Source organism: Fusarium venenatum (assembly GCF_020744135.1).
Source record: "Fusarium venenatum strain MPI-CAGE-CH-0201 chromosome Unknown EDB82scaffold_2, whole genome shotgun sequence".
NCBI classification, from domain to species: Eukaryota; Fungi; Ascomycota; class Sordariomycetes; order Hypocreales; family Nectriaceae; genus Fusarium; species Fusarium venenatum.
Genome location: NW_027072130.1, coordinates 3,629,531 through 3,647,993, shown reverse-complemented (window position 1 = coordinate 3,647,993; position 18,463 = coordinate 3,629,531). Strand labels below are relative to the sequence as shown.

Here is an 18,463-nt window from a genome sequence, read left to right as displayed (position 1 = left end):
ATCATGAGGATTTATATGTAGCTTCGCAGCATAAAAGAGATGACTTTGTTTTCATCACTCTCACAATACCATCTCCGCAATCATATACCTTAAAGGATCCCTCGCCACCAGCATACACACATCCAATCAAGCCCTTCATCTCCTCATCAATAATCATCATGTCTGTGAACCCCGAGTCCGCTACTCCCCAGCAGGGTGAGTTCCGCAGCAAGGTCGCTCCCGCCGAGCCTCTCATGAAGGGTGGTGTAAGTTGATCATCATATATATTTTTGTCGTCTCAAACATTTGTACTTACAACTTGTTCAGCACGCTCCCGGAGTCCTCGTTGGCAACGAGGCTGCCCCCGAGTTCCATGCTGAGATGCACCCTCCCGGTACAGCCCCTTCCGAGAACACCTTTCAACCCAACCCCGAGTCCGAAATCCCAGCCCAAGCCTCCGGTAACGAGGGCGCCGTTCCTGCGGCCGCAACTCTCGGAGGAGCTACTTCTGCCGACGTCCACACCGGTCTAGGCAAGCCCGCTTCTGGACAGACTAGCCAGGAGCTGCACGGCACAGAGAAGAAGAACCGTTCCGGTCTTGAGGGCGTTGGTGCCAACCCTTCTGATCCCATCCACGACAAGGGCGCTGATCGGGACCACCCTACCAACTATCGTGGAAAGGGTGGCGAGAACGCGCTGGATTATGCTGGTGCTGAAGATCGTGAGCCTGCTAAGGCTGAGGAGGTTGCGAGCGAGCGTCGTTGAAAATTGTCTCCTGTGCGGACAAGAACTGTAGTAATAGCCACGGAGGCTTAATGAGTCAATGCCAATGATATGAACAACGATGACAATCTTGGAGCCGTGGTGCATGTGAACCTATGAGTGAAGACTATAAATCAGCAGCACTCATTGCAAGCTACGGTTGGAACAGATGCCCAACGTATTGTATTTGCCAGAGTGAGCATCCGAAGGAACCGAGTAGGTTATGGAAGGAACTGATTATCAATCAGACTGCATTCATGCGGAATGCAGTTGGGGCGGCACTTGATCCTTTGCGGTGATCTCGTTGGGCATCAAGTGCCGATAGTGGCGTTAGTTCCTGAAACATGAACATTCTTCTCAACCAGATAGGCTTACATGGGACAAAATGAGGTTGTACATGTTAAGTTTTACAGCCTGATGTAGCCCTCGGCCCTGTGTCTTGCAATATCAACATCCATTCAGTGTTCAAGAATGCCTCGTAGTCAGCCCTGAAATCGCAGGAGCATGAACCTTACCGTTGATGTTACCTTGATCATCGTCTCCTCCTTGACAAAAAACTCAATTCTGTTCTCGGTATGTGCAGCATTTAAGACAATCCCTGCTGCGGCGCCTCCAACGGTCCCTGTATCTCCACCGTGGGGGGAAATAGGCGAGACTCGATTGGCAGTGATTGATGATCAGAGTCAAGGTGACTGAAATATTGTGAGAGTTTGTGTCGGAGTTGAGAAAGTAAACTACTGTCAAAATGTCATTGAGAATATTGTCTTGGATAGCCGCCAGCATCTTATCAATATTCACAGGTCTGGACACCTAGGAACAGGTGAGTAGGTACTAAGTTTTCTCTTTCCTCGTTCATAGTTGTACATCTCCTCATCTTGTCCTCGGCTGCAACGGCAGTTCTCGTCGAATCTGGACTAGATACTTACCTAGCCATGCTGTATCCACAGCCACGCGCCATGCTAGATATTAATCTTGATCTTAATCTTGTTCAGTGACGTACATGTATGTCTGAAGGATTCACCTATCTCAAACCTAACTACACCACCTCAACTAGGTATTTTGGAATCCTACTCGGCATTCTTTGTTCCTCGACAACACACCACATGTACGAATACTGCAGCACCAAGTGAAGCTCAAGACGTCAACTCTCTGCCTGAGCACTCCATTGTTTATCCCCCCCTTCAAAAATTACAATAACCGTCGTGCCCTCAACCAATCAAGAATCTTCATCCCGCTCAAAGATCCTCTTCATGCCCCGGGAGTTACACAAGCTAGAACTAACTAGCCACGCCAAAAACGCCTCCCCGTTGATCCATAACATACCGCTCGCCTCGACTAAACGCGGAATTGTGATGCATTAATAATGAGCTTCTTCATCTAGTTAGACCAGACGTGCCCAAGAGAGCAAGTCCCACGGGAATACTGTCTCATTCTGCCCGAAACACAACGAGGCGTCTTGTCTTGGACCTCAAGAATTGCTTCATTCCAATTCTAGTGGAGGGGTCTTTTTTATTTTAATCGTGTCGGTGCTTGACTAAGTGGTGACTCTTGTCCTTGGCACAAGGCATCCTATCCAAACACGCCCACATTTGTCCTCTCCTTTTTCCCTTTCATGGCTCCTTGACTTCAAGGACTGTACGCTCGCTGTATGTGGGCACTGGGTACCTCCCTGGCTACTGTACAGCACCTGGAGGTAGGTATTTAATGGAACCAGGGGCGCTTCTATCGCTTCTATCGTCAAATCATTTCACATAATGCTGCGTCTCAATCCATACTAAACGCCGCTGACGTTGAAAGATCCTGCACCCTGACTCTCCTAGCCAGGTACGCTACGGCAGGGGTTGCAAATTCCCTAGGCACTCCAAGTGCCGAGTTCCTCCTGGGGTTCGCAGTACCCATTCCCTGCCTACATTACCAGAACGGCTTCTCGTCTCTGCACAAGCTTCTCCTCACTCCCAACCAACTACCACTCCGAGCTGAACCTCATACGTCGAACCGTGTTTGCTTGTCTGTTTACTCGTTTCTTACAGCAATCCGGTGGGACCCGAGCCAACCATAATCATGGAGATCCAATTCTCGATACCTATCAACGGTGGGCGCAACAGTTCAGCTAGGTAAGCTACGAAACCCTGTCGTACATGGACCCTTCCTTCATTCAACAGTACAGTATACTACAGTACAGTACAGTACAGCTGAGCTGACAATTCCTTTGTCCTTCTAGTTCTACATCGGCATCAGCCTCTTCCACTGAGAGATCTGCAAATGACACCGCTGCCCGTGGCGGCGGCACTCATCGCTTTGCGCTTGAGACACGGGCCCGGCATACTCGGCGCAGCTCTAGCAGAGCTCGTACAGGATGTGCCACATGTGAGTTTGCTGTATATTCATTGTTTACGGGTCGCTGACTATTTATTAGGCAAGTAAGTATACTATTTCTGTCGGGTTTTGCAGTGCTCGCGAGTCGTGTGACAGTTTGGGGAGCTCATCACTAATACATTCTAGGAAGCGACATGTTAAATGCGATGAAACCAAGCCATCATGTCTCAACTGCTTGAAATGGAGGGGCTCTTGCGACGGCTACGCTGATGCTTCAGCTCTTCCGTCTGAAGCCACTACCACAGAACAACGACCACGCCCTGCTACATCAAGGCCAAAACCGTCTACGAACTCTTCAGCCAAGTCTCGGGCAGTTCCGAAAATAAAAGTTAGCACAGGATCTACGGCCGTTACTGCGAGGGTACCGACGATCCCGGAGGAACCTTCAATCAACATCATATGCTTTACAAGCAGTGAACAGCGATCCTACTTCGACGAATGGTCCTCCCTCAGTGTCACCTTCCTCAGCGGAGGTCTAGGCGATTCGCGGTTATGGACTACAACGATGCCTCAACTTACACTACAGGAACCTTCGTTGCGATATGCTGCCATGGCAGTTGGCGCATTGCGCAAGTCCTCAAATGTCGAGTTTGAAGCATCTTCCCCCGGGAATGAGCTCGCCGGCAATAACAAGCACTATCTCAACGCAATTGTCTACTACTGCGAGGCTCTGCAATTACAGGCCAAAGCTAGGCCAACAAAGGAAGGCTTACGAACAGCTTTGTTAGCATCCCTCCTCTTCATCTGCTTCGAGACGCAACGAGGCAACATGCCAGCAGCTCTCAAGCACATCATCCACGGCTTTAGCATGCTCAATGAACTGGCAGCATGTTCAGACAAAGCCCCTAGTCTCGTCAGAATTGCACCAGCACCTCCTGCGCTGGTTCAGGAGATCTTAGACTGCTATAAGCCCCTGGAATTGCAGTCGCGGTCTTTCATGGGTTCCTATAAGAAGTTCTTCTTTCCACCTAAGCCACCTGGTGTTGTGTCCAATAAAGCTCCTCCGAACCAGGCTTCCAGCCCTCAGAACATGTCTAGTCCAGTGAGCCAACCTGGTACACCATGGGCGGGCGCGACTCCGGGCCAACAGAATTCTGTCGGTTTGCCAAGTCCTCAGAGTCAAGCAAGTCCACAGGCAATGCCAAACCAACAGACACCCCCGCGAGCAGCACCACAGAGACCGCCAGGTATTGCACCGTTCACCAAACACTCACCCTACTTTCGACCCAGACAGACCAACATTACCGTTATCGATGATATGCCGGCAGCTTTCAGCTCGTTGGATGAGGCCCATGGCTACTGGACTTTACTACAGAGGTTTATGGTTCAGTACATTCCTCTTCTGACTGCGACAACGGCGCAGCTCGCTTTGCCAAAGGTCAAAGACAGGGATGAACTTTTAGCCAAGTTGTCCAGTGTGCGACAAACCCCACGAATCGCCAAATTCTTGGAGGATTCAAGATCATGGCTCCATCGATGGTCAACCTCGTTTAGCCCTTTGCTCCAATCTGTGTCGGATAATCGACAGAGCGACTCACAGTCTTACCTAAACGCCATCAATTTGCACATTGAGTTCCTCATCCTCTATGTGTATACATCCATGCCACGATACTCAGGTCTCGAAACAGCCAAGGATCTCACGCCGCAGTATAGCCAGATCAATATCATCGCTGAGACACTAATTGCGTCTCGTCCCAACTGTGGCTTCGCGATGGACTCTGGCTGGACATGGCCGCTCTTTGTGTCAGCTTTCGGGTGTCGAGATAAAGCCGTCAAGGAGGACGCCATCCGTATCCTTGGAAAATACCCTATTCGAAATGCCCTGCGCGATAGCCGCGTGTTCCGTGCAATTGCGCTCAAGAATTGGGAGGTTGAGGCGATGAACGCCATGGAGGATGACGAAGACGAGCAGTGGCTGCGGCTCAGGAGAAGAGAATTGGTGTTTGAGGATCTCGGTATGAACATTATCTTCCGTTATGCAGAGAAGAACCCAATGACTGGGGAATGGAATCTTGTCGAGGAGGTGGCGGCCTTTATGGTTGGCGAGGATGGACAATTGGATTGGCATAGACAACCGATCTCCGAATCCATCTCAATTCTATCGGGGGTATGTTAGTGGAGGAAGGTTGAACATGGTTCTATACGGAGCAGGAGACGGAGCCTGCATTGGTTTTTAGATAAGCGTAGGAGTTCTGGCGTGCGTGCTTTTAGGCTGCGATCAACCAGATATGTTATTATCAAGGCAACGAATGAACAGGAATGGTTGCGATTACAGGTCCCGAGTGTTATCACTCATTTGAAAATGGTCGCTTTTGCAGGAGCTCGTACGGGTGTGAAGTATTGAGGAGCGTAATATCCAGATGTTGATGTTTTGTTTTCGGTATCCCCAAGCGTTGCGCTTCTGAGGGTATTTGGATAGTCCTGGTGCATCTCTGACGAGGTGATCTGTGGTGTAAATTACTAGGTGAAATCGTTTAGCAACCAAACAACAACATCATAACAATCTCTGCTAAATTGATTAAGTGACGATAAAGACACAACAGTTATTTCCAAGTCATATAGTATCGAATAGTTGATGATAACCTCATTAATATTCGTTGTTCACTTCAACTGCCATGTATAGGGTACCTCGGCGCATGTGCCGAGGTAACCGGCCTCAGGCACGCGCCACCTCCACATTCTCGACAGTAGAGGTGACGTGCCTCGGAGTGAATTGGCGGGCACCCCAGGGACTGAGCTGGCTGACCAGCATCCCATCCATAATCAAATCAAACCCAATACAACTGAACTCAATACACAAACATCACCCACCGCCTTTCAACATCACCGCCATCACTAAAAACCTGCATCCTTAACTCCTATTGACGCGTCATGGCTGGTGACTGACCGAATTACTCGCTGCTTTAACATCACGCGCGCATCTCCTTTCTATATCATACCCTATTCCCAACAACGCCGACATGGATCCATCTTTGACGCGCGATCTGCCGAATTCGGCTCCTAATTCTACCAAGATACCATCTCCCTCTACGGCTTCTAAACAGTCACCGCGACCAGGAATCGGACGCATTCTATCATTACCTCCACAATGGCTCTCCATGTATGATGAGTTCATAACCAAGAACGCTGGTCAAGTCTCGCAGATCGAGAGCGCTCTACGGAGTTTGACATATATAATTCCAGGTGAGCCAACCTGAAAGGCAGTCTCTCATCACAAGAGCAGTATCTAATCACTACCAGGCCGATTCCGCGATGCCGAAATCGCATCCGAGTCGATTCATTCGGGTGTTCAACTCCTATCACTATACCATGACTCTCTACTTCAAAAGGCTATCGCACGTCTGCCAATGGCCAGCATGCCATCAGCGCATGCTCGATACACACGATACTGGACCCAAAGGAGTGGCGCATATCGAAGAATAGCCATGTTTTTGCAGATGATCATCTATACAGAGATGTTATGGGAGATGACGGCCAAGCGAAAGGGTGGCGAGAAGTCCCGGTGGAAGGTGGTCTTGCTCCTCGAAGCACTAAAGGCATTTTGCCGGCTTTTGCTCCTACGCATTACCAAGTCTCGACCACTAGTCACGCCGGTGTTGCCGGAGCGGGAGCCTATACCCGAAGACGTAGCAGCTGCAGAAGAGGATGAAGAGATTGCGTATCGAAGTGAGAGCGAGCTGATGGATGAGATATCGGCGGACGGATCAGGATCTTCGCAGTCGTCGAGACCTGCGCACGAGCGCGAGTGGAACATGCCCCGAACGGGTATGAGCCTGCCATCGCTGCCTACTGGAGGAGATATCAGCTCCTACTTGCTGGGTCGTGTGTTGACCGCTGATGACATTAAACCTGCGACTAAGCTGCTCAACCAGCTCCAGGGCAGCAGCCACGGTGCCGAGATTCTGCAGATCTTGTCGCCACTCATCTACGCTGCCGCTATGGCTCACAACATCAGGCGTGGAGGGGACAAGAAAGCTTGGACCCCCTGGTTGATCGGATTTGCAGTCGAGTACGCGGCCCGACAATTGAGGGACCGCGGTCTGCGGACTACGTCCCTGGAGCGTGAAGAATGGAGCAAGCGTGGATGGGCCATGGGTTGGTGGGCTATGAGGGGTGCCGCCTACGAGAACATCACCAAGGGCGTTGTGGGAGGAGTTAGTAAGAGAATGCCCTCTTTCATTGGAGGTATTCTTGAAGACTACGAGTACTTGTGGGAGAATTACTACTTTAGCACCAGTGCATAAGAAGCACAGCGGCGCAGCAGATCATTTGTCTCGAGTACAATGAACGTTAATAGTTCGCCGGGACTTGTCAGTTCACGAATCTGGCATAATCCAGGGATGGACGTTTTGGATCCTCTCTTGCTCAACCAGCAAAACACAATAGAGAACCAGATCGGAAGGTGGAACAGGATGGGCAGGTTGGGAGCTTTGATCTTGTGGCTATTCTGGACCCCTCTGCCGATTTGGATAACCACATTCGCGCCGGTGTTGCACGATTGCTTTTTCAGCTGCCCGTGCGGTACCTAAAAGTGTTGGGAGGCCCTCTCCGATCAGCGTCGGGCGATCGAACAGAGAATTCTGTTTGCCGGCTGGCAGTATTCTGTTTACATTACTCAGCTATTTAGCTTTTCCTTTTACTTTTATGGCGATGCGTATAATGTTATGCACTTGTACAGTTGATTAAATGGCATGGGCGTTTGGGTATGACATAACTGCTTACAACTACAAACCTTTCTAACAACAACAACTGCAAATCGGCTTTCGCTTTTTTGCCTTTTCTTTTCATTAATTAATTCGAGATACGAAATGTAACCCTGAGAAGGACATCCCATCCATCTCCCAGACTAGGATCGAGACTAGACATGAATGATGCTTTAGGCGAAAAAGGGGTGTGCATATAGTCCCACTGGGCTGTGCAACGTTCGGCCGAGAACGAGCCTCTACCATGTATCTATGTACTGTAAGGTATCCATCCATACAGCTATCAACGATTGTGAAGAATGAGGAAAACTCAAGAGAAAAGAGACCCCTGGTCTTTTCAGGGTTTCTGGAAAAAGCACGGAGCTTCGGGGTGTATGTGGAGGAGAAGGATGCAGCGGCCTTTGAGCCGGTTGTTTGGAGGCGGGTTTCAAGTTGAAGTTGAAGGAGTGTCTGGTGGGCTGTTTTTTTTCTACTGCATTCTGTCGTATTGACAAAAGGGAATTCTTTCATGGTATACGATGTACTCGTGAAAGGCAAGAATCGACAAAGAGACGGTGAAGAGATGTGTACAACATCATTTCGCAGGAAGAATTTGCAGTGTAACGCGGTACCTTGCATACAACGATATTTGGCTGTGCTATATATATATTCGAGGTCTCCAGCTGCCATTTTAAATTCCAGGGTTCGGCGCTATATTGCTCTTTTGGTATAGAAACGTTCTGTTCATCTGGCAGGGTTGCTTGCTAACGTTGCCCATGTCTTAGCAGAGCTGTCATCCCCTATTTCGTACATGTTGTTTTCTCTCTTTTCCAAATGGATACATTCTTATCTCCACGGTATTGTAGCTTGTACCTTGGTACAGTACACCTTGAGACAAAATTTTGGTAAGTTAGTAGGTACCCGAGCCAAGAATGGTGAAACGTTGAACGTTGAATTTTTCCCTTTTCTCGGTAAGGAACTAGGGCTGAAATGGGCAATTCGGGAAGACTAGTACGCCTAAAGTTGGGTTCGATGATAGATTTACCTCGAACGCAGTGCGTACCTGGCAAAGGTGCACAGAGTTTCGCGAGCTTAAAAATAACAGAGGCTGTGACTGAGCAGCAAGCTTTATTAAGCATACCTACCAAGGCAGAGACACAAACACGCCTACATGAAGCATCCATGAGAATGTACTTTGTAGATACAGGCTAATAACCAGAAATCGGGTAGACCGCAAGATGCTGGTGCATATGATCTGCTTTTAAAAACGGCATGGGTCCACGCTTTGATGATGCTGAGCGTATTCTTAGACTGGAAGAGTAAGTTTGTGGCTGCACAAGCCGATCAAGTGTTCATAAGCAGTGACAAATCTGAATGGATGGATAGTCGCTTCATAAAAGTCCATTGGGGTTACAGAAAACATGATGCTGGTTGTCTAAGAGACAGAATAATTCGGTCACTTTTATGCTACATCGGACCCGTTATTAGACTATCTATTTTCTGTACCCTTAGCTTGGGTCATACGTTTTCTGCTGGGTTTATCTTATGCGAATGCCCTCTAGGTAAAATTAGAGCACGGATGCTCAGGCTCGGCAACCATGCCTATAGCGATATAGCGCCGTTGATCGGGGTTCATGTGATGATGATGACATGTAACCTTTGGTCCCTGACTAGAACGGATAGGGACAGAGTTCAAGGGCCAGTCACGATGCAGGTAGTACTGTACTCTCTCTGTACGGAGTATCCGTAGGACGCCAACAATTGAAATGGATATCATAAATGAGTGGGCTAAATAGGGTAGGGTAATGAGATGAGATGTTTGCCTAGCTTCAATTTCCATCGGGGCCGACATAATCGTTGTCAGACGGGATGCTACAGTTCCATTGTCCTTGTCATCATCCATAATCATCCATAATCATCATCATTCAGGGTTCTCATGATCGTCCTGTCTTTGCTCCTTCTCTGCGGAACTGATCCGAGTTCAAAGCCGTTAAAAGGGGCGAGACATGGGCTTCGTGATACGCGAAATGATGCAAGTAAGAACAAAAGCCGGTCTGGTCTGCTTCTCGAAGTCGGTCGGGCCCTCCCCTCCACTGCTGGCTGTGTGTATTACTGGGTCTGATGGAGCACTGGTTGCAAATCGTCTTTATTTCTAATCTCACATGATTGGCAGCGGAAGATTTCCTTGTTGTGCGGGAAGAAGCAGTGTGTATGTAATAACTCTAGAGGCTGAGGCTGATGAAGGGTAACTATTGAATTGGGGGCACGTTAGGTCTTGACAAGAGTCAGGCAATTTCCACATCTGCCGTGCCCAGAAGTTCACCCCTGAACATTCAAACTTAGTCGTTCATTTAATGCCCGGGAAGTTGGTTGATTTAATTCGTCTGCAGCTGTTCCGCTTCGCGCGCTCGCTCTCTGTGGTTCGCTTGAAAAAGGGTTTCGCTCAGAGATTCTGTCCATCGTTCGTTGGTGGAGCAGAGCCAAGACGGGTAGAGAGATAAATCAGCAATGACGATGATGGCACAACTACTACCAAACTTTTACCACAACGGCTTTCCGCCATTGTATCTTTTAATAACACTTCTGCACCGCGGATAAGAAACCAAAAGAGGCCCGGGCTGATGAAAGAGGCGTCAAAGGTGCGACGCGACGCAAAGTTGCAGTGCAGACACGATGGTGCCATAATCGATGACCAGCCTAACTTGATTAACCAACCCCAACCCCAGCTCCAGCTTCAGCCCCAGAAGTAAGAACCCGGCCTCCCCATCACAAAAGGGAGTCTGTACAGACAAGACAGTACAGTACAGGATTGACTGACATGTGAATCGGCATATGTCATGATCCATGCTTGATTTACCAACGGTCGCCTTTTGCTTTTGACCAGCAGAAGCGAAGCGAGATCAAGTAAAGACGACTCTGATTGAAGTAAACCACCCTTGTTCGTATAGGCCATGAAAATCGCAACATTCGAGCCAAGGATGGACGGAGCTCCTTTTCCTCCCCCTCTCTTGTCGGAGCACGGAGCACGGCTTCCCTTTGGAACCAAGACCACTACGTTTTGCAGTGGCTGATTGGCGGAAAACCGTTTCGAAACGCTCAACAGCCGGCGTCAACGGGCATAACCAAAGGGTCGCCATCCAACAGTAACAGAAGAGGTAGATAGACCCTGGGTATTCCTTGTTGAATGCTTGTCGCGTGTTTCAGGTAAGCATTCTGTTACAATGTGTGTTCCGTCCTCCAAGACAGATAAGATCAGATCAGCTCAGCTCAGCCCAGCTCAGCTCAGCGTGTGCTACATGTGGTACAGCATTTTCTTATCCTTGGCCTCGGTGGCTCAAGAGTCGTGCGGGTAAACCCCCGATCTGATTGCCCGATGATCCTAGAAATTGCAAGAAAACGTGGTGATCTCCTATCGTTCTTTAGCTAGCGAGCAGCTTTGATATGACGGGACGTGCGACGGAGTAGACTACCTTGATCGAGCCAAATCCCGCAGTGACGAGGAGGAATTGGGAAACGAACAGCCTAGGATCAGCAATCGGGTGTCTTTTAGTACCGCCTGGTTAGTAGTCAGTGGATGCTTGAAATCATTCATTTGTACTCTATACATCAAAGTCCATCCATAAGGATAATGGGGACGTTAAATGGATTTTCTTTGCTGTGGGTCAATTGATCGTGCCATGGTAAATTTATTATGCATGCGCCTATTACTATTACTATTACTATCGGATGAGAACAGCTTCATCGTAATCTTGAGTGACAGTGCCGAACACGATCCATCCCATGGCGTTTTCCCTTTTGCCTGTTACTGAACCTGAACCTGCAGCCAAGCTTCTCTCTGCGCAGGACAGGGGCTCTGCTTTGGCTCCCAAGAAGAGAAGAGATATTGTTGTTTGTGCCATCAAAAAGTAAAAGACCACTACTATCTTTAGAGTCAATAAGTGGTGAAACAGAGAGAAGTCTTGTGTGTTGGATGTAATTAAAATACTGGCGTGGTGGTGCTGAAGAATATGGCGTAACAATACATGCTTGTGCACGAGCGCTCGCTCGCACTATTGTTTCTTGTCTGTCACAAATAACTCTCAACTCACTCAACGCCTTTGACCTCTGGGACTAATTCATGTCTGTGCGATCAATCATGCCCATCCCATCTGCTATCCTATTTGGAGCTTTGTCTCAAGCACTGAGTGTTGCCTTTGGTTGACTTGTCTTGGTTAGGCTAGATTGGTTTCTGCTGCAGAAGCCCCTGTCCTAGGCTCCTGGCTCGTGGTTAACCCCTGATGCCGTTCCAAAGTGGGAATTGGTCCAAAGACGGCAGGGATACTCCTGGTTGATACTATCAGGTCCCGCTTGTCGGTCGACGGCGCGAGAGGAGATCTTGTTGTCATGACGCTCCCAACTAAATGAGATCGTGATGAGGTAGGCAGGTAAGCTTAATCAGTGTAGAAAAGCTATCTGTATACCAAGGTACTCAAGATACATGCTGAGTAGTCCACCCACAGGCTAGCGTTTAATCATAACAATAGCACAATTGAAACACACAGAGACAGAAGGCACCTTTCTCTATCATCCATTAAGCTGCTCTAATACATTGTCTCTTGAAAGGACCCATCCACAAACACCAGGTAGTATCCGTCAGCAGAACAGGGAAAGCTCACCACATCGTATCAGTTGCAATCATCCAGTCAATCCTTTCCTGCACGTCACGTCACTCTACCTACCACGCTGTACTTGTCGATTCTATCCTAGACCTTGGATCTTACCACGATCCCCCCGGATGCTTTTCTCCTCCACATACAGTTTTCATTCACCATATTCTCTTCCGTTTACACTCTTTCTTTGTTCGAGAAATGAACCTGGCATTTTAGGCTTCCTGCTGGCTGCCGACATCTTCATTTCCGCCTAGGAAACTCTTGCAGTTTATTAATTCTTGTGAAACTGTGGCCCAGAGACGGACTGCACGGGGCTTGGGAGAAAGAACCCAAAAAAAAGAAGAAAAAAGAACTGGTCATCTAGGGACAAGTACAGATTTAGGTACAGGCCCCAAAAAAGACCTCAACAGCAAGGTACCCGAGCCTAATCAGAGCGCGGATACATACTCTGTACCCAGTCACGACCAGAAAAACACCCCAGCACAGGCCCATATTTGGTTGGCTTTAGCTTTCTTTCCGTCTCTTTTCTTGCCCACCCGGGTCAATCCATTATTCTACTGAGTCTACTCTGCTCCTTTTTTTTCTCTCTCTCTTTTAGGTCCCAGTCCTAGTTTCGTGGGTTTGGCTGCGTCTGCCTGTGCCTGTGTTGGTGGTGCTAGACCACAGCTTGAAGCACGGGACTCAGAACAAGCCTGCCCGCCCTTCCTTCAGCGCAGGCCTCTCTCCTCCTACGGATACAGACAGCAGCCCGCCAGAAGTTTACAGCGCCTGCAGCCCGGGCCTTGGATCCATCTCCATCCTCTCTCGCCTCTCAAATCATACCCCCCTGCTCACAACAGCAAGATACAAAACACCACAGGCGATCATTAATTAATTACAATACTGTCGGAGAAATAACCTGACCACACACACGCCCACGCCCCTTCCTTAGGCTATCCTGTCTAACCCAACTTTCACTCACTCACTGATTGATTGTCCCGTCCATCTCTCTTTCCTCCACATAGAGTACCCGGCTCTTGTACTGTATCCGTACCTGCCTGCCTCTTTCCCAGCAGACAGGACCCAGCACGGTATCTCCAGCAAGAGAGCAAGCACCCCTGGTCTAGCTTCCTTCCTGTCTCCTACCTTGCCTTGCCTTGTGCCTGGACCAGCCAACGTCTGCGCCTGTATTTACTCCTTCTTACACTACCCTCCCATCCCCCATCCCCTTCCCACCTCTTCCGTCGTCTCTTCACAACTCCAAACCAACCATCACCAACATTTCTTTCTTTCGTTCTTGTTTCTTTTTGCTTCATATCCACTCTCGCTCAAAGGTCTTGGGACCTCCAACTTTCGCTCTTGTCACTCGCTGTTTGCTCGTTCCCGGAATCTGAAGGATCCAACCAACTCTCGCTACCCCGTGCCATCAGCTCATCGCCCAAGGCCATCACATTCGCTTCAACAACCACTTTATAATCAATCCGCAACCTGAACCGTTTAGCAAGGAATAGAATCATCTCGCAAGATTTTGTTCTGGCTCATACTCTAATCACCGACTCTTCCTCCATGTGAGCGGAGCCCATGTCTCTAAGACAGAGCCAGCACCAGACCAATACTTCTCAACAACAGTTCGAATTTCAGCAACACAACATGTCGCAGCAGCCAAGCCCTTCGGCTCAACAGGCCCACGATGCCAACCCTCAAGACGTCCTCGCCGAGGCACGCAAGAATCTACAGTGCCTAATTGACTCAGGCCTGTCCAAGGAACTGCTGCACCAGCTGGTCGACGGGAGCCAGGCTCTCAATCTTAATCTCAGCGCGATGACTGCCATGCAAACTATGCCCGCGATTCCATCTCAATCTCAGCCTCACTCTCAGACTCAGTTCAACCAGCAACCCAGCAACCCGAATCAAAGCGCCAATACAGCTTCGCTTGCTCCTCCACCCCCAATGCGATGCCCTCCCCCGCCCCCCGTTGCATCGAATGTGCCTAGTCTCCAGGCCGTTACAATAGCTCCTTCTCGCCGTTCATCGACTGCGACGACCCCGACCCCGTCCGTTGAGATTAAGCATGAAGTCCTCTCCGAGGACGTGAACTGTGCGTTGTTCCCACCCGACATGTGGTGTCGATTCCCTAGCCCTTTAGCTTTACTGACATGTATGCTTACAAAGATCACGACACAGCCATGTTCCTCCCCCCTCAGGTCGCGTTCAGCCATCGTCCTCGTATCTCCGTCTCTTCGACAAGCTCTGGATCCTCCGGCCATGCGTCGATCTGGTCAACCAACTCGGGGCAGTCAGCAATGTCATGGCAATCTACTTCCACCTGTAACCGATCACAGGCGCCGCTTCCGATTCCCCCTTCCAGTTCCATGAACGGTCTTAGCCCTATGAGTGCCCCGGTAGGTACAGCTGGCAAGACAAACATCTATTGGTGCACCTCCTGTGAAACGAGCTTCAAGCGCAAGTACGACTGGAAGCGCCACGAGGACGAGTTTCACGAGCGCTGGCGCAAGTACCCTTGTCCCGAGCCTGGATGTAACCGCAGTTTTTGGGGATCCAACTCGTTCAATCAGCATCACAAGCAATGCCATGGCTGCAAGACTTGTCCCCACGCCGAGAAAGTCGTTAAGTTTCTTCGAAAACGTAAGTACTGGGCTTGTGGCTTCTGTTCTGCTCTTCATCCAGCTCGCGAGCGCCATGTCGAACATGTTGCCCGCCACTTTGAGTCGGGCATGACCAAAGGCGACTGGATGCACTCGCGTGTTGTTTATGGTCTTCTGCACCAGCCTTTGATCCACGAGGCTTGGGACGCGCTTGTCGTTAGCAAGCAGCCCGAGTACAATGGACGACGACCTCAGTTCAGTTGGCACCCAAGCAAAACTGGTCGTGCCCAAGGATTCCTCGAGAACGAGAATCCCGGCCAGCTTCAAGATCTTCTTGAATTCTTTTCCGGCGATGAGGGTGAAGCGCAGTGGATTGTCAGCGTTGCTTATGACCTGGCCGATATTGTTCTCACCTCAGCGCCTATCCCCTCGCCGCAGTATTCTCATGCCTCTCTTGGACCCCAAGGTTTTGGACACGATCCTCGCATGTCATTCATGCCACTGCCCACTCAAGGCCACCCAGGTCACCAGTCTTTGATGCCTTCACCCGATCCTCAACAGACGCAATTCACCACACCTTTCCGAAACACGATAATGGTGCCTTCCCAACAATTCACCTCACCTTCAAGGCCTTCGCCTGCATCGTCGGCTCACTCACCGTTGGGGCCATCAACATCACCACTGATGCCTCCACCAGCACCGTCGCCCTTGGAAAAGCGTGAGCTTCCGCTACCACCTCCACCTCAATCTCAAGGACACGAAAACGGCGAATCAATGATGGATTTCGAATATTCACCGGCCCCTGTAGTGTTTGATGATTGGGAGAGTCTCACAGGCGCTGTTATTGAACAGCCTGGCCAACAGCATAACGGACCACCAGCCGACTGGGGCATGGTGCAGTATTTTAATGACCCCCGGGTCACCTCATGAGCTCACGCTCAAGCCACTCTTTGACACTTTGGACTTTACCGAGCCAATTGCTTTATTGTCTACCCAAATTTGGGTTTGCCACGTTTTTCCTTGAATCGAACATTATCGACATGCTGCGAAAGCTATCCCTGTGCAAGCATTTTCCTTTTTGTTTTGTTTTTCTTTAGTAGATAATGATAATACCCCATCATCGAGACGGCATGTGAGGGCATGTGGATTGCTTTTTTGTCTTGTCACGGCAGTCTGAAAGAAGTGGATTGGCTTCTCATGTCCTTGGTTTAAAAAAAAGGTGGAGTTGGGATGCTGTCACTGTCGTCCTTTGTTTCCTTGATGTGATTGATGGATAAAGTCTTGCGGGAGTTACCCCATGGGCTGGATGGGCTTGGAATATAGGGGCCGAGGCTGGAGAGTCATGGACTGGCCATTTAAGGCGGTGCGCATGCAGCACGCACGACGACACTGGAAACCTAGGTGCTGTAAGATAGGGTAGAGGAAGGAATAGAGACCCCGGAAGGAACGGATTTGAATGAACAAAGTGCGCAAGAGGCCGTTTTTATGAGGCTATGTGAGGAATGCAACTGAAATGACATGCATGTGAGACAATGCTTAGGTAGGGAATGCCTCGGTATGACATGTATGCTGAACTCCAACCAGGGATCTATCTTGGAACCTATTTGGCTTATATGGAGATGTGAAGTCACGACCTATGACACCAGAGAGTTGTGTTGAACACTGAAATGCCCCCTAGCCTTTCAAAGACCTGTATGAATGTGACTAGGTGTGCCTGACCAGTTATCCAGGAGTCGTGGAGTTCATCTGCAACTCCAGTCACTGTTGCCAAGGGACGGACGTGTTCTGATATTCGCTCCATATCCTCAGTTCATACAAAGGCATCGCATCGAACAGTCAAAATGTGTTAATGTATAGAATGAAGGAACATGACTACCGATCATCCTTTGTTTGGTAACAACCCTCCCGATGGCGATTCTTACGAACACTACAAAGTAACTCATTGTGTTCATGATGGCTATTGTTCTTGTAATTATATAATGACAAGAATCTTCGCATATACTGACTTACAAATTCCTCATCAACAAATCTCCAGATCTTTTATAATAGAGGACCATCACCACACACCAGGTTCGTCATTTATTTCATACCTCAACTAACCTAACAACACATTCACAATGCCTCGTAAGCATAGCTCCCGTCGCCACTCTGTCAGCTTCCTAGAAGCTCTTGGACAGTGGACTATGGGCCCTGAGTCTTCTCGTCGCACTTCTCGTCACGGTGGCCGTCCACATCGCCATACCGAAGCGTATAGACAGGCTCGTCTTGACAATGCACCGCCTGAACTGAACCTCACAGCTCGTCAGTGGCGGGAGTATGCCGATCAAGTCCCTGCCGGATACTGCACAGATGCAGAGGATGGAGATGACAGCCGTGAGAATACGAGACGGTCTCTCCCCCCTGAAAAACAGCCTGAGCCGGGCCCCTTTCGCTCTGCATGGTCACACTCTTCGAGTTCAGCAGTGACTCGTGCACATGGGGCTGTTAGACAACGAGACTCGCTTTTGGATCGCATTGTAGGTCGCACGTCCATGCAGGAACCTACCAGCCCGCTTTCGCGAAATGACGTAAGTTTCAATGCTAACAACGATCAACTGTTCGCTAATGTTCCTAACTTTGAGGTAAGGCGAGATATAGACGACGTTTTCGTTCATCAGCAGCGAGCTAGTGAGAGTTTTGGGCAGCGGACAGGCGAAGCAGGATCCCGAGAGGACAACCAAAGAGAGACTGAGGTGAACGCCCAGTCTCTGCAAGAGTCACAATTCTTCAGCAATCCTCGCCCTGCTCCCCCGGTCCAACAAGTAAACTCAGATGTATGGCCCACAGCGCAAAACATCTCTCGCGTGCCTCTTGAACGCTCGCGTAATCGTGTCGGTAGCTGGCGCAACACCGTCACCGAGGTTCCTAATGAGCGACATGGTGCAGACCAGGAACCGTCTGTATTCGGAGGGAGCTATGTGACCGTTTGGCCTGGCCCAGATCAAGGTCGCGATGGTGCTAGTTTGGCCCCTGACGACAGTGCCACCCAGATTCCGATGCACCGTCGTGGGCAGGATTGCAGAGGGCCACATGGATCTCGTGCTAGAGACTCTCACAATGGGAGTTCACGACAGAGTCGCCGCCGACATTGAGTCAGACAAGATGGGTTGAAGGAACTAGCCCTCTGGTGAAGTACCCGGATTGATGATTATTAGTATCAATTGGAGTGTGTAGGCCCGAAAGGTAGAAGTAGAAGTAGACGTAGAAGTAGAGCATGTCTCAGTGAGAGAGACTATAGACAAGCTACGTACAGCAATCAATATATTTCTTTTGTTTGAATTTCTCGTGTACAATTAAAAATTTGTTGCAGTTGTCTTGTGTAAGTCAATGAAAGGAAGGGGATAGCTACTGGGTAGCCCCACCCATGTCTGTATTTCCATTTCCACGCGAC

General features: G+C 49.4%; 5 protein-coding genes across 5 annotated transcripts; all 5 read left to right on the top strand.

Annotated features, from left to right (window-relative positions):
• The first annotated feature begins 9 nt into the window (after nt 1-9).
• EDB82DRAFT_160571 (uncharacterized protein) lies at nt 10-1,022 on the top strand. Its single transcript, XM_025734134.2, has 2 exons — nt 10-245; nt 307-1,022. Exons 1-2 carry the CDS (start codon nt 159-161, stop codon nt 742-744), a joined length of 525 nt encoding a protein of 174 aa, XP_025584971.2. The 5' UTR covers nt 10-158; the 3' UTR covers nt 745-1,022.
• Nucleotides 1,023-2,802: 1,780 nt separating this feature from the next.
• EDB82DRAFT_545080 (uncharacterized protein) lies at nt 2,803-5,233 on the top strand (the record flags this gene model as incomplete). The annotated part of the gene is made up of 3 exons (XM_025734133.1): nt 2,803-2,855; nt 2,963-3,112; nt 3,244-5,233. The coding sequence occupies 3 exons, from the start codon at nt 2,803-2,805 to the stop codon at nt 5,231-5,233; spliced, it is 2,193 nt and encodes a 730-aa protein (XP_025584970.1).
• An 844-nt stretch (nt 5,234-6,077) lies between these two features.
• EDB82DRAFT_474532 (peroxisome membrane protein) lies at nt 6,078-7,361 on the top strand (the record flags this gene model as incomplete). Its single annotated transcript, XM_025734132.1, has 2 exons — nt 6,078-6,300; nt 6,358-7,361. 2 exons carry the CDS (start codon nt 6,078-6,080, stop codon nt 7,359-7,361), a joined length of 1,227 nt encoding a protein of 408 aa, XP_025584969.1.
• Nucleotides 7,362-14,077: 6,716 nt separating this feature from the next.
• On the top strand, nt 14,078-15,963 carry EDB82DRAFT_429436 (uncharacterized protein; the record flags this gene model as incomplete). The annotated part of the gene is made up of 2 exons (XM_065607682.1): nt 14,078-14,525; nt 14,612-15,963. The coding sequence occupies 2 exons, from the start codon at nt 14,078-14,080 to the stop codon at nt 15,961-15,963; spliced, it is 1,800 nt and encodes a 599-aa protein (XP_065464681.1).
• A 769-nt stretch (nt 15,964-16,732) lies between these two features.
• Nucleotides 16,733-18,391, top strand: EDB82DRAFT_497724 (uncharacterized protein). Its single transcript, XM_025734129.2, has one exon. The coding sequence runs from the start codon at nt 17,151-17,153 to the stop codon at nt 18,162-18,164; it is 1,014 nt and encodes a 337-aa protein (XP_025584967.1). The 5' UTR covers nt 16,733-17,150; the 3' UTR covers nt 18,165-18,391.
• Nucleotides 18,392-18,463: the final 72 nt, after the last annotated feature.